Consider the following 16579-nt stretch of genomic DNA (forward strand, 5'->3'; position numbering starts at 1 on the left):
AAATACTTTTCACTTATTGTTGGCTTATCAATATGTGACTATTGTTGGCTTATTAATATATGACTTACTTCCAATAATTATTCGGTAATTATTGGGTTTGAGTCTTCTGTGAACATATTGGAAAGGCTATCAAGAGAAGATTAAAAGAGCTTGGCTTAAACATTAACGATGCTATTAACAAGTCATATGACAATGCATTTAACATGTCTGGAAAATACAACGACCTGTAAGCACAACTGAAAAGCGAGAACCAAAAAATTGACTTTATTCCTTGTGCAGCACATTCTTTAAATTTACTTGGCCTAAATTCTGTTGTCAGCAGTGAGACTGCATTTGATTTTTTTGGGTTTCTTCAATGTCTTTATAATTTCTGTGCTTCTTCAACTCACTACGGTAGATAGTATTTTCTGGGTTTTTAAGTTGTGCAGGAAAGGGCAGGAAAGTTACCATCAAATGCCCGAGTGGGACAAGGTGGTCAGCAAGTACCATTTCTATTAAAATTTTACCACCACAGTCATATTCTTGAGACCCTAGAATCAGTTATTCTAGATAAAGATGAAAAACTTCACAGTCAGAGTTGATGAGAATATAGAGAATGAATTGGTTCTAAGTATCAGTGACAAATTAAAAATTAAATAACTATTATAGACGAAATGAAAATGTGCTTGAAAAAACTTCTTATGTGTCTGCAGAGAGAAATTTTTATTTTTTAATTAGTTTTCCAACCATGACCTGTCACTGCTGATGCTCGGTCTCGAGCATCCTTTAATTTGTTGGCCTAACTCCTTTCTTGATCTCTGTTTCAGATAGTTTTTAATATTTCTACAAAAAAGAGAATTTAGCAAAAATTTCTTGAATGGCTGCGAAACAATCAGTGAATCCACCAATCACAGAATCAAAAATGTGATAAAACATTTTTCTCCGAAATGTTGCCTCTTCTCCTAATTCTGTTTCTGTTGATTCCATGATATGTTTATCACCTTCAATTTGCTCTCCAGCAAAACCTTTTCGCTTTACTTTTTGGTGAACATTTGAAGGACCTCATATATTTATAAACACATATTAACTGATGAAAGCCACCTAGGGCGGAGACCCGAGCAGTTTACTTGGGTAACTCGCCCTCTGCACGGCCCTGGAAATGAATATATCAGCGCTCGGATGTTTACAAACAATTCGTAGGAATAAGTTAAAATCAGTTTTTCCCGATCCTGACATTGCATATCGGATTTTGTAACTCTTCTTTTACTCATTGTATGAAAAATGGCAAGAATGATCTCCGTTCCTCAATGTTAAATTGTGGTTAAAAAATCTCTTTATTTAATGAAAAATGAAAGAAATCTGTTACAAAGTATAATAATTTTAGGAATGGGTCCCCTAAATAATTTTTGCATCCTGCCCCAAGATCCTTAATCCAACCTTGTGCCTAACCTTTAAATTTTATACTTACCAGCCGTCTAGCTTTGAAATTTGTTTAAATTCGAGGGTTTGAACTTTATTTTGAGATACTGTAAAATACAGCGCTTGCTTGGCACTGGGATTTTTGGACGATCCCGAAATCAGTTAAGACTATTGGCGCTGCAATCCTTTGTAAAAATGAATTTTTAAAACGGGTAACGTATGAGTGTGGAATTAACGGAAGTTAAGTTTTCATTTACATTATAAACTTTATCAAACCCTTAGAAAATGGCCGATTCTTCAAATATTGTTGATTTGCAGGAAAAAAGTCCTAGTTTAGTTCTTAATAAAAACTTTGCTAGTAATGTTGTAACGCGATATCATAATTTTAATGAAGCTCAAACAGAAAGGGAAACAAAAGCTCATCGTGAATTTGAAAATTTAGTTCGTAAACAACACACAAACAAGAAGTTAAGTCGTTCTGAGATAGGTACCCTTTATAGCGATCTTATTTCTGAAGATAATAATGCAAAAGATGAATTGTGTAGTTCTAAAAAAAAAAAAAGAATCATATTACCGTTTCAGCAAGTCCAAAAACTTGTCTCTGATGCAGCAAAATTTAATGATGAACACGAGGAGGGTGATCAATTAAAAAAAAATCAACTAATCAATTCAACTAATACTAACAATGCTAAAACAGTAGTTCGAAAAAGTCGAATAAATGTGGATAAAACAATGCTCAAAAATTATTTAAAGGTATTGGAAAAATAAGGTCTTTCATATAATTTATTTAATACTTTGTAGTGTTACCATCAATTAATATGTCTTTATGAACTTATTTTATTAAAGATAAAATACTGTCTATATAGTAATGATTTTATAGCATACAACTGTTCATAATCGAATACAAGAGGAAGAAGAAATGTGGGAGCAGTATTCTACGCAAAAAAAGAGAAAGGTATTATGTTTTGAGTATTTGAGAAAGGTGTTTATTTTATTTTAATTAGAAAGAAAGTATCTTTTGGTGAGTCATTAAATTGCTTAATAATTTATATGAAGTTTCTAATAAACTTTGAACCTAAAGAAAATATTGTATAAACCAATGTTAGTTTTTTCTGACATTAGTTTATTGAATGTTTAGATAGTAGAAAAGTAAAAAAGCATAAAAGTTCTTTTATATAATCCAATAAATAAAACATAATAAGGTTAGATTTTTTTGATAAAATTTGAGCATTAGTTGTTGCTCATCACAATTTTTGTAATAACTTATCCAACAGCAGAAAAGGCTTAATCAGAGTCAATATTTTTTTAATAATGGTCTCCAGTCCGTTAAACAAAAGTTTCAGTTATTTGTTCTTTCTTTCCAGTTGCTTTTTCAGTTTGTTAAATTGCTTACTCAAGTTTGTCTTTAAAATGAAAGTGATTCTTTATGCCGCACACTTCTTAAAAAAGCCATTGAGATTTACTTGGAAAATTTCAAACAGAAAGTTTTAAGTTTCTTTTTTGAATAACAGACTTTAAAGGCTTATTTTTAATATAAATTCTGCCACTTTTTTACTATCAATTGAAAAAGCTGCTACTGCAGCTTTTTCAATTGAAAGTAAGCTGGTAGTCAGGTTTTCTGAACTCTGTGGTAGCTCTCAAATAGGCTGATTCCATCAGCAGCTGAAAAATATCAAAGTATTAACATTGCCATGTTGCGCATGGATGGTGCCCCTGTTTGTACCTTAGGTGTGCATTGCCAAGACCACATTTGGAACCCTTAGCCAATCGAAACCATTACTTCCATATCTATCAGTAAAATAATTCTCCACATAACAGACATCTATTTATTACTGCTAGAAATCATTGTAAAAAAGTTTTGTCTAATGCCAAAACCCGCTATTCTCAGGTCAAAAAATCTCGTATTTCATCACAAAAATTAGGCTCTTGTGACCTCTGGAGAATCTTTAATAGTATCAATAATAAGGGCAAATCTGTAATTCCACCTCTCTTGAATGGTTCAGAATTTGTCACCTCACCTAAAAGCTGAATTGTTTGGTAAGAACTTTTCATCAATATCATCTCTTGATTCCACTAGTTGCATTTTACCTGATATAGCTGTCAAATGGGTTGATCCATTGCTTGACATTCATATTACTCCAGCTTCTGTATCTAAAGTGATTTCTTGCTTAGACTCTTCTACAGCTCATTGCCCGGACAATATACCTGTTATAGTCTTGCAGAAGTGTTCTCCGGAGCTGTCTATACTTTCAAAACAATACAATCAAAGTCTTGTTTTCCTCTTGCTGGAAAGCGGCATATGTTATCTCTATTTTCAAAAATTCTGGAGAGTGATCTGACTTGTCTAACTACCGTCCCATTAGTCTTCTTCCTATCATAAGCAAGGTTTTTGGAATCTTTAATTAACAAACGCTTAATCTCTCATCTTGAATCATCTTGAATAACTTACTTTCTGATCATCAATATGGTTTTCGATCTTCTCGTTCTACAGCTGATTTGCTAACAGTAATAACCGATAGGTTTTATCGTGCATTAGATAAAGGTGGAGAGGTTAAGGCCATCGCTCTTTACATTTCGAAAACTTTTGATAAAGTTTAGCATGCTGGTCTTCTCCATAAGCTTTCTTCTTATGGTGTATCTGTTAGCAACTTTAAGATTATTGAATCCTTCCTTTCCAATCATAGTATAAAAGTTGTCCTCCCTGGACAGCACTCTTCTTCTTTTTCTGTTATTTCAGGGGTTCCTCAAGGTTGAATTCTTGGCCCTATACTCTTTTTAATTTACATTAACAACCAGATATTCTCACATCTAAAGTAGCATTGTTTGCTGATAATACTACCATTTCTTCTTGTCATGATAAGAAGCCAACACTCTCTGATTGCTTGGAGGGGACATTTGAGCTTGAAAAGGATCTCACTTTTGCTACAGCATGGTGCTCAATGGCTGGTGAACTTTAATTCATATAAAACTCAATTTTTTCAGCCAATTGTTATTGCAATAATTTAGATCTTCCTATATTTATGAATGGTAATGTACTTGATGAGTCATCTACCCTTCATCTTCTAGGATTAACTCTCACTTCTGATCTTTCTTTGAAACCATATATCAAATCCGTTGCAAAATTAGCATCTGCTAAGGTTACATCTCTTTATCGAGCTCAACACTTTCTTACTCCGGATTCTATCTCTATAAATCTCAAATTCATCCTTGTATGGAATACTGTTGCCATATCTTGGTTAAATCTTTCAATGATGACCTTTTTCTTTTAGACAAGGTTCAAAAACGCATTATAGACATAGTTGGACCTTTTCTTGCAGCCAACCTTCGACCATCATCACATCGTGGTAATGTTGCTACTCTTTCTCTTTTCTACAAATACTATAATGGGCACTGCTCTAAAGAGCTAGCATCTCTTGTGCTATCTACTGAAATTCATTCTAGTGTTACTCCTCATTCAATTAAGTCTCATCCTTTTTTTGTAACTGTTTCTAAGTGCTCCAAAAACTCTTATTTTTCTAAATTTTTTCCTCGAACATCAGTTCTTTAGAATTCGCTTCCTTCATCTTGCTTTCCTGATTCATATAATTTGCAATCTTCTGTCAATTGTTATCTTGCTCTACAATCTTCATCTTTTCTCTTCTAGTATCTTCCAACTCTAATTAGTGGTTGCTTGCAGGCTTGTTGGAAGCGAAGATGTTTAAAAAAACAATGTCTATATGTATTTATATACATACAGCCCTAGGATTTAGAGTTTATTCAGAAATACGGACCTAACTGCTAATCTGACAGTGTTTGTTTTATGGTAAGACCTTTGTATTGAATCTTTTTTGCCGACCTGATGCGAAATTTTTGCCGACTTCATTTTTCCTATTCCAAGGGTTGTATATATACAGTATCGGACAAAACAAGTGCAGCCAAATAATGCTAATTTAGTTTCTTTATATAAAAGTGCTGCATTTTTTTAATTTAGAGAAATAACTATGTAACTGTTTAGAGACAAAGTTCTTCAAGTTTTATTCATCACAAAGTTCATTATTTGTACACAAAAATTAATAAATTAATCAAAAGTATTAAAAAAAGTTGATTACCTTCTGGACAAAACAAGTGCAACTCGACAAAATGTTGACCAAGCTGTATTTCGCTATCAATATTTCGTGGCGAACCCTTTGTTGTTGATCACAGCCTTGTATCTTCGAGGCATAGATTCAATCAGATGATCAATGAAACTTTGTGGAATCGCTGCCCAGGTCTTTTGGATTTGTTCAAACAGTTGATCCTTATTACGAACACCTTCACGATTAATTCTGCGGTTGACGATCTCCCACAGGTTCTCAATAGGGTTGAGATCCGGAGATTAAGGCGGCCAATCCATCACCGATAAGTGGTTGTCTTGAAACCACTGCTTGACTACTTTTGCAGTGTGTTTCGGATCGTTGTCTTGCTGAAAAATCCATTTTATTGGCATATTCCATTCAGCATGAGGTAACATAACATCTTTCAGGATATTTTTATACATGAACCGGTCCATTATTCCATCGTTTCGATGTATTGGACCTAGACCATTAGCAGAAAAACACCCCCAGACCATTACATTGCCTCCACCATGCTTGACGGTCTTATGGCAGTAACGTAAATTGAGGCATTTTCCGGCAGGTCGACTGCCGGAAAATGCCTCAATTTACGTTAAAAAACCTGCCGACCTGATGCGAAAAAAATTTCGCATCAGGTCGGCAAAAAAGATTCAATACAAAGGTCTTACCATAAAACAAACACTGTCAGATTAGCAGTTGGGTCCGTATTTCTGAATAAACTCTTAATCCTAGGGCTGTATGTATATAAATACATAAAGACATTGTTTTTTTAAACATATTCGCTACCAACAAGCCTGCAAGCAACCACTAATTAGAGTTGGAGGATACTAGAAGAGAAAAGATGAAGATTGTAGAGCAAGATAACAATTGACAGAAGATTGCAAATTATATGAGCACCAAGCTGTAGCAAAAGTACACGGCAAATGCCATCGCTCCCAATGATGTTGAACTTCGATTCATCACTGAACAGGACAGTTCGCCATTTCTGCACATTCCAGTCAATATCAGAATTAGCAAACAGGAGTCTTTTCTTCTGGTTTTTTAGTGAAATCAGCGGTTTCTTTGCAGGGCGTCGAGAAAACAATCCGGCTTCAACAGCACGTCGTCTGATTGTTCGGTCCGATATAGGCAGCTCTAATTTCTTTTGTATCTCGACTGATGATATCCAGGGATCCTTCTTGACGGATCTGACGATCATAGAATCCTCTCTAGAAGTGGTGTAACGCGGTCTTCCACTTTTGTTATCTGCTGCCAACTTCCCTGCAGAACGATATTTGGAACATAGTCTTGATACGGTCCATTTTTTCACGCGATATTTATCACAAATACTTTTTTGTGACATTCCACTTACGTAATCGCCAATAATTTTGTTTCTTATTTCCAAACCTAGACTGTCATGAGCCATTTTTGCACGTGAAGTCATAAAAATAATAAAAATAAATAATCACGGTTCTCAAGGCTTACTGTGTTACATTTACCTTGTGATGATACAATAATGCTCTGTAGAACACAATGTCTTGGTTGGATGTGGACTGTATTGATGTAATGAAACACTTGTTGTATTTCACTTCTTGTATTGATGTCCTTCGATAAAACACTTTGATAAAGCTCACTTCGATAAACTGTCTTGATAATACTGACTGATTGACTTCCATATACTGACTGAACTACATGTCGATTTACATGTCTCTTATATAGTAAAATGAACCTGTGTGAACCTGTTCTGGAAGATTCAAGATGCTTCTTTTCGATGCTTCTTTTCGATGCTTCTGGATGCGTCTGAATGTTTCTGGATATTTCTGGATGCTTCCAGATGCTTCTTCTGGAAACTTCTGGAAGCTTCTGCATGCTTCTAGAAACTTCTGGAAACTTCTGGATACTTCCTTTAATTATTAAAAAACTTCCGTGACGTTGACACGGACCAGACTTACGAAAATAAAAAAATTGCACTTGTTTTGTCCGCTGCAAAATGGCACTTGTCAACGAAATTCTGCCTGTGTGCTGTCACCTGTCAGCTGCTTGCTCATGTCATGGCATGCTATGACTCCTGAACTGTTTGCTGTGGTAGTATAGTTCGTTTCGTTTTTAAGACATGTAAAATTAGGAACACTTTTTAGCATTGTTCGATATTGGTTGCAAATGTTTTGTCCAATACTGTATATAAATACATATATATATATATATGTATATATATATATATATATATATATATATATATATATATATATATATATATATATATATATATATATATATATATATATATATATATATATACATTTAAAGAAAACTTTGTGGGGCACCATCTCTGATTTTCCTGGTTTTTACTACATGTTGTTATGTGCATCATGTAGATAGGTTAAATTTGAAATTTCAGACTTCGAAGTATAACGGTTCAGAAATTATAGCCTTACAAACATGACACAGTGGCCCCCTCGATTTACAAATGGTCAACTTTAGAGCTGTATAACTTTTTTCTCACTTTCAATAAGTGTCTAATTTTTTCTAGAACTATTTTCTGGATAGTTCTCTCTTTAAAAAAGTGGTTTTAATTAACTTGTGTTAAATTAGAAAAAAATTATGACCTCCTCAACTTTGGAAAAAATCATAAAGTTGCTAAAATATGCCAAAATGAAACTAACTGTAGCATTATTCTGTTCATCCACAAGTCTTTACAGATAGCTTTTCTGATTAGCTAATACTGTCTGCAATACACAGGCAAAATATAGGCAGCTTGTTGCAGTTTAGAACTTAAATATATCTAAAAGCAAAATGTCCACTTGCCTAAAAAGTCCAATTTTCAGCCATTTTGAGATGCTTGTAAATTTTTCTAACACTTTGTTTTGATCTAAGATTAACAGCATTTAAGACCATTAGACCTAACTATCTGAAAATGCAAACATTATAAACTTGTCAAATCCACACCAAAAATGCCAGCATTTTTAAATTACCCTATTTTTCAATCATCAATGGTTCAAAGGGGGAAGAAGGGCAACTAACTTACAAAGATATAAACATTCATTTTCTAGCATGTAACATACATAATTCATTTTCTAATGAATATACAGTTAAAGCCATTAGATCTTTATTGCATTTTTTGATGCTTTTATCATAAGATTCAAATTTTAGTAACTATCAAATATGTGTGTGCGAGATATTCCAGCAAATATACAATGTAATGGTCTTAAAAGGGAATTAACAAAAGTTCATTAAATTACTAAAAGTTAGTAGAATTTGATTGGTGCCACCCCAAACCTCTCCCCCTACCCCTCACCTTAGTGAGTGGGGGAAGGGGAGGGTTAAAGACCATAGAAACACCACTGATTACCTATAATAAAATAGAATTTAAAGAAATAATGGTTTCATTTTGAAATTAATTTAGATATTTAGGTATTAAGTACCTAAATATCTGAATTAATTTAGAAACCTTTATTTGAACTATAATGAAGGTCTCTAAAAAGTTACTGCCCCCTTTATTTGTGCCCCTATCTACTATAAAGACCAGATCAAGGAGAAGACAACCAACCATATCTTTCCTTTTATTAAGAAATGACTTATAATTAGTTGCACCCTTTACATAGGCCAGTTGGCAGATTAGAGGGGCACTGGTTTCCAGTAACACATACAACCATTGATGATTGAAAAATAGGGTAATTTAAAAATGTTGGCATTTTTGGTGTGGATTTGACAAGTTTATAATGTTTGCATTTTCAGATAGTTAGGTCTAATGGTCTAAAATGCTGTTAATCTTAGATCAAAACAAAGTGTTAGAAAAATTTACAAGCATCTCAAAATGGCTGAAAATTGGACTTTTTAGGCAAGTGGACATTTTGCTTTTAGATATATTTAAGTTCTAAACTGCAACAAGCTGCCTATATTTTGCCTGTGTATTGCAGACAGTATTAGCTAATCAGAAAAGCTATCTGTAAAGACTTGTGGATGAACAGAATAATGCTACAGTTAGTTTCATTTTGGCATATTTTAGCAACTTTATGATTTTTTCCAAAGTTGAGGAGGTCATAATTTTTTTCTAATTTAACACAAGTTAATTAAAACCACTTTTTTAAAGAGAGAACTATCCAGAAAATAGTTCTAGAAAAAATTAGACACTTATTGAAAGTGAGAAAAAAGTTATACAGCTCTAAAGTTGACCATTTGTAAATCGAGGGGGCCACTGTGTCATGTTTGTAAGGCTATAATTTCTGAACCGTTATACTTCGAAGTCTGAAATTTCAAATTTAACCTATCTACATGATGCACATAACAACATGTAGTAAAAACCAGGAAAATCAGAGATGGTGCCCCACAAAGTTTTCTTTAAATGTATATATATATATATATATATATATATATACATATATATGTATAGATATATATATATATATATACATATATATATATATATATATATATATGTATATATATATATATATATACATATATATATATATATATATATATATATATATATATATATATATATATATATATATATATATATATATATATATATATATATATATATATATATATACATACATATATATATATACAGCCCTCAGAATTAGAAAAAATAAGATTGGCAATTATTTTCAGGCTGTAATCTGTATCAGGTATATATATATACAGCCCTCGGAATTAGAAAAAATAAGATTGGCAATTATTTTCAGGCTGTAATCTGTATCAGGTTGGCAGAAAAAATGTGAAACAAAGGTTTGACCATAATACATAAAAATGAGGTCAGCAATTATTTGCCGACCTCGTTTGTGTGCATGTGTATGTTATATATATTGACTCAAGATTTTCCTCTTGCGGAATTTATTTCCAAGGAAATTATAATGTTACAATTGTTAATAATTGAGTTAATAGAAGTTTACATTAATTGTTCAATGGAAATTCTAATTTAGTAATCATAACAAGTACTTTTTTTGTAACTACTAAATTTAATTTTAATATAAAGTAAATGTTTAAAGTACTTTAAGCAATTGATAATCAAAACTTTCAAATATTCAAATAAACGTTTATTAAACCACATTTTAAAAAAATTGAGTATTCCTAAATGAATTAGATTTAAATATACTATGACAAAATATTGTTCATCAAATGAAATGATAAAGTAGATTTTTTCCCAGAATTACCTTTCTCAAAAAGATGCTATTTCAGGCCATTAAATTTTAAATCCCTTACCTTTGGATAAAACTAAAAAAGGTGAAATTTTTTTAGTTTTATCCAAAATCCAAATTCTCTGGCTTCCAATACTAAAATTAATTCTCAATCAAACACTTCTGCTGTTTGTGCTTTCCATCATAGTCTTGAAAAAGTGTTCTCCAGAATTTCTCATAGTCATAATAAAGTGTTCTCTTCAATTTTTGCTAAACTTTTAAAAAGTGCTAAATAAGTGGTTCCAATTTTTCAAAACTCTAGAAAACACTTTGACCTCTCCAACTATTCAACAATTAATCATCATTCTGTTATTTGTTTCTTTATATAAAGGTTTAGAGGTTGTTAAATTATTTCTTTCTAACTGCAGTAGTAAAGTTATTCTTGAATGCCTACCCTCTTCTTGATTTCAAGAAACTTTAAAGGTACCACAAGATTTTATCTTTGCTTCTTTATTATTTTCTCTTCAATAACGATCTTCATGAAAATTTTACATCTAAAGTGGCTCTGTTTGCTGTTGAATCAACTTTATACTCTTGTCTTGACAAAAAATCTTCGCTTTTTAATTGCTTAGAACAAGCAGCCAATTTTAAATTTGATCTCTCTTCTGTAATAGCTTATGGCTTGCAGTGGCTTATGGATTTAAATTCTGGACTTAAAATCTACAATTTTTGTTAGACAACAAAACTCATTTATTTACTGGAAAAAAACATTGCAATATTGTTGGCATTCCTATATTGATAAATAACAACCCTCTTACTCTCAGACAAAGTCTAAAAGCACATTCTAAATGTAATTAGACCTGCTTTATTTGCCAAGCTTAAGCCACTCTCCCATTATTGTAAGGTTGCATTTCTTTCTTTTTTCTACAAATACAATCATGGTCAATGCTTAACGAGCTATCATCTCTATAACAATAAACAAAAACTCATGCTTGCTTGCTATTTATTCAACAAGTTGCATCCTTTACTGTATCTGTCCCTTCATGATATAAAAACTTTTATTTATCCAGCTATTTTACTTGAACATCAAAAAAACCTTATAACTCTTACCCATCTTCATGGAGTTAGTGACTGGGGCCCCGGGGTGGCCCTGGCTAAAAATGAGACTTTTTTTAAACTCAACCCCAGCTAAACTATAAGATTTAGCAGGGGTTGATAGCCGGGGCTAGAAAAAAAATTTATAATACTTTGTATATTAGAAAATTATGCTTACATTTACTATTTATTAAATACTGGCATATATTTATATATTTTCAAACTCTAATTTACTTCCAAAAAGATTACAAGCAACCATTAAGTTATGAGTTACTTTAAAATAGAGAATAAGTAAAAATGCTAGGAAATGGTTAACTGAAGACTTGAAAAGTTGTAGGTTATATAGAAAAGAAAAACATGAAGATGGCTAATAGTTATTAAGTTTTTTTGATGTGCAAGGAAAAAACTGGATTAATAAAAGTTTTTATAGCATGAAGGGACAGATACAGTAAAAGGATGTAACTTATTGAATAAGAAACAAGCAAGAATGAGTTTTGGTTTATCGTAATAGAGATGATAGCTTGTTTGAGCATTGACCATGATCGTATTTAAAGAAAAAGAAAGAAATGCAACCTTTAAACAATGGGAGAGTGGCTCAAGCTTGGCAGACAAAGGAGGTCTAGTTTATTTTTTTTTTTTTAATGTTAATTCACCTCACCAAGACTAAAAACGCCACTACAGACAAGAAGGCTACTTAATTGTTATTATAACCCTCTCTCAACTATATAACTCCAAAACACAAACCTTGACAACCAAGGCTGCTGCGCATAGAAACAAGTTGAGTGCGGTACTACCAGGGATGTGGTGGGGATTGAACTCGGTACCTCTCGCTTATGATGCGAGTGCTCTACCAGTACACCACGACCGCGTTACATTTACAATGTGCTTTTAGACTTTGTTTCAGCATAATAGGGTTGTTATTCATCAATATAGGAATACTAACATTATTCCAATATTTTTTTTGCAGTAAATAAATGAGTTTTCTTGTCTAACAAAAATTGCAGATTTTAAGTTCAGAATTTAAATACATAAGCCACAGCAAGCCTTAGGCTGTTACAGAATATCAGATTAAAAATCAGAAGATAGATTGAATCGAAGAGAGATCAGATTAAAAATCAGCTGCTTGTTTTAAGCAATCAAAAAGTGAAGAATTTTTGTCAAGACAAGTGTATAAAGTTGAGTCATCAACAAATAGCCATTTTAGATGTTAAATTTTCATGAATATTGATATTGTAGATAAGAAACAATACAGAAGCAAAGAGTTAAGGGTACCACAAGATACCTTGTGGTTTCCTTAAAGTTACTTGAAATAAAGAAGAGTGTAGGCCTTCAAGAATAACTTTATTACTGCAGTTAGTAAGAATCAATTTAATAATCTCAAAACCTTTATATAAAGAAACTAATAATAGAGTGAAAACTATTCATAGGGTAGTTGGATTGATCAAAGTTTTTTCTAGAGTTTTGAAAAATTTGAACCACTTATTTAGCACTTTTTAAAAATTAAATATTAAATATTATATAATTAATAAGATTAAATGTTAGACCTACTTTAGTTAATAATATTGTTGAAGACTAACCAAAAGTCTCTTGAACCTAACATCTCATATAAAATACAAGATTTAGTAAACTGAGAATAACAGAGCTTAACATCAGATGAAACCTTTTTACATTGGCTTCTTAAAATAATAAAAGGACATTTGTTCTTAAGAGAGATGTTCTTGTAAAAAAGATAAAATAAATGATTAATAATGCAATTCTCAAAATGGTGAAAAATATGGAGTAGAATGAGGTTTGACTTAAAATTGAAGAGTAGGAATAAAAGCTTCTAAACTTTTAGTCCAGAAGGAGTAAAAGCTTCTGAGATCTGCTTTATGCATACATATTATGGACATAAACATATATGTTTGCTATTTATTTAGATGCTGGCATACAATATCCTTTCATATTTATACAAACTTTGGTATTTATATGGTGTAGTGTTTGCCGAAAGAAAAGAAGTAGATGATGATGATGATGATGATGATGATGATGATGATGATGATGATGATGATGATGATGATGATGATGATGATGATGATGATGATGATGATGATGATGATCATAATGATGTTTATATATGCATATATATACAAAACATAACATGAATTTTGAATTAAAAAAAATTACTTTAGGATGTATAAATGTTTATGCAGCCCCGGTCAAAAACCCGGCCCCAGCTACATTTATCAAACCTGGCCCTGGTCAAATATCAACCTCGGTCGTTTACTATCTTCGTGTTTTCCTTTTTTTATACAACTTACAACTTTTGAAGTCTTCATTTATACATTTCCTAGTATTTTAAATTATTCTCTATTTTTAAGTAACTCATAACTTAATAGTGATTGAAATTGAAAGAATCCTTAATGAGCCATAAATTTATATATTTTAAGATAGTAATAGTATATCTACGATTTTGTAATGAAATATTATGTTTTTGCTTTCAGTTTTATTTTTTGAAAATAGCTTTCAAAATTATTCTACAAAACATGTGATTGGTATTTAAGGTACAACACTTTCATCTCGAGTGGCTGAATAAGTGCGAGTTTCATAAGTACAAACTGGCATAAGTGCAAATTGGTGCAAAAACTGGCATTGGTGCGCCAAAAGTATTTGCAAACATTAGATAAGTGCAAAGCAGTTGCATAAATGGGCAAAAAAATTTGCAAACATTGGTATAAGTGTGAACTGACATAAATGCAAAGCTGTTGCAAAAACTGGAAAAAGTGTGAGTTAGCTCAAGTGCACCAAATAAATTTGCAAACATTGGCATTAATGGGAACTGGCATAAGTGCAAAACAGTTACAAAAACTGGCATAAGTGCGATCTAGCATAAGTTTTAACTGGCATAAGTGTGAATTGGCATAAGTGGGCCAAATAAGATTGCAAATATTAACATAAGTGCAAATTGGCATTTCACACTTATGCCAATTCGCACTTACACCAGTTCTCACTTATGCCAATGTTAACAAATTCTTTTGGCGCACTTATGTTAGTTTGCATTTGTGTTAATTCGCTCCTATGCCAGTTTTTGCAACTGCTTTGCACTTATGCCAGTTCACACTTATGCCAATGTTTGCAAGTTCTTTCTGCCCATTTATGCCAGTTTGCACTTATGCCAATGTTTACAAGTTCTTATGGCACACTTATGCTAGTTCACACTTGTGCCAGTTTTTACAACTGCTTTGCACTTATGCCAGTTTGCACTTACACCAGTTCGCACTTATGAAATTTGCACTTATTCTGTTATCTCCTTCCCCCATATATATAATAATATAATTTTTCTTTATTCCTTTAATATGTATATAAATGCAATTACTTCATATTTAGCTAATACAAACGTTCTGAATAATTTTAGATTTCATCTCTAACTTCTGCAAGTGCTAAAAAAGCTAATAGTGCGAGTGGTTCAATGTATGCTGACAAAGAAGAATATCACGGGAAAAAGACTAAGAGCAGTAACATAAAACAAGTTAACAACTTTGGTAAATATACTAAAAAGCTACTCAAAGCCAAAGAGCAGGATCCTAACAGGTGGAATAATAGTGGTTTTAAAGAGCTGTATGCACATGAATTAAAAAAATCAAGTAAATCTAGTACAAAAGATTTGGATAAACTTTCTGATGAAAAATCTTCCGATAGTGAATGGGAAGAAAGTGTAGTAAGAGTAAATAAATCAAATGGAAATCCAAACAGAAAAGTTTTTATAAGCAATAATGACAGGAGTTTAGACAAAAGAAAAAGTGATGATGAACCTTTATATGTAAAAACCGTTCAAACTAAAGATAAAAAAGAAAAGGTTTCAAAAAATTATGGATTGCAATTTAACCTAAAAACTAATAGTAAAGATAAAATAAAGAATAACTTTGTGAAATCGGATCATAAAGATTTTGAATCACTAAAAGATCAAATGGACATCGAGGTTACAAATACACCACAGCGTATAAAAAGTCTAGCAATTGTAAAACCGCCAAATATTCTGATTAAAGAATGTTCTTCAAATGTTGAGATAAATTGTGATATTAATAAAATGGATAAGAGTGTTAAAAATGATGAAAAAAGACATAACAGGGATAATTTACAAGTGAGCTCTGATACACTAAAAAATACTATTCACGGACACTCAAAAAAAGATAAAAATCGAATAGTTTTAAAAAATAAAAATGGTGAGAATATAAAAAAAAAATTAGAAGAAAGCTCTTTTAGTGATTCTTCCTTAAGTGATTCATCATTAAGTGATTATAGCAATAGCACTGATTCAAGTTTTTCATCAAGCTCCTCTGATCAAAAGTATTCAAAATCAAAGAAACTGAAGAAATCATCAAAACATAAAACAACATTTTCAGACTATGATAGTGATTGTTTACCTAAAAAATAAAAGCTGGTAACCAAGTGGATGATGACAAAGTTTTACAAAATATTTTGTTTTTTAATTATTTTGTTATTTTTATAAAATTAAAAGCTTTAATGAGTTTATTATATAATATTAAAAATATTATTATAAATACATTTTTATGTTTTGCTATTGTATGTGCAATACAAATGTTATGTGCATTTTTTTCAATGTATTTTACAAAATTGTTTTTTTTTTCAAATTAACTTTATATTAGCTTGTTATTACTCTCAAAAAATGCTATTTGGAATATATTGTGCATAGCATATGTATTTATTAGCTTAACATTTATTTATTGTTCTCTATATAGTTTAGTTTATCTCATTAATAACTACTTCTTTTTTATAAATAATTTCTTTACTTTATAAAGTTGCAATATTATAAACAATTTCTATAAATTGGTATTATTATTTTACTATTTATTTTTAATGAATGTGTTGGATATAAATTTTAGTGTGGTGTGC

General features: G+C 31.5%; 1 protein-coding gene across 1 annotated transcript in view; it reads left to right on the plus strand.

Annotated features, from left to right (window-relative positions):
* Window positions 1-1592: 1592 nt before the first annotated feature.
* LOC100203203 (dentin sialophosphoprotein) overlaps window positions 1593-16579 on the plus strand; it is an 18048-nt gene continuing 3061 nt past the window's right edge. The window contains exons 1-3 of the mRNA XM_065792510.1: window positions 1593-2151; window positions 2279-2353; window positions 15081-16579. The exon at window positions 15081-16579 is cut by the window's right edge and continues 243 nt beyond it. Coding sequence (XP_065648582.1) covers window positions 1684-2151; window positions 2279-2353; window positions 15081-16100 — 1563 coding nt within the window. The 5' untranslated portion in view covers window positions 1593-1683 and the 3' untranslated portion in view covers window positions 16101-16579. The remainder of the gene's footprint in view (window positions 2152-2278; window positions 2354-15080) is intronic.

This window comes from Hydra vulgaris, chromosome 03 (assembly GCF_038396675.1).
Source record: "Hydra vulgaris chromosome 03, alternate assembly HydraT2T_AEP".
Classification (NCBI taxonomy): domain Eukaryota; kingdom Metazoa; phylum Cnidaria; class Hydrozoa; order Anthoathecata; family Hydridae; genus Hydra; species Hydra vulgaris.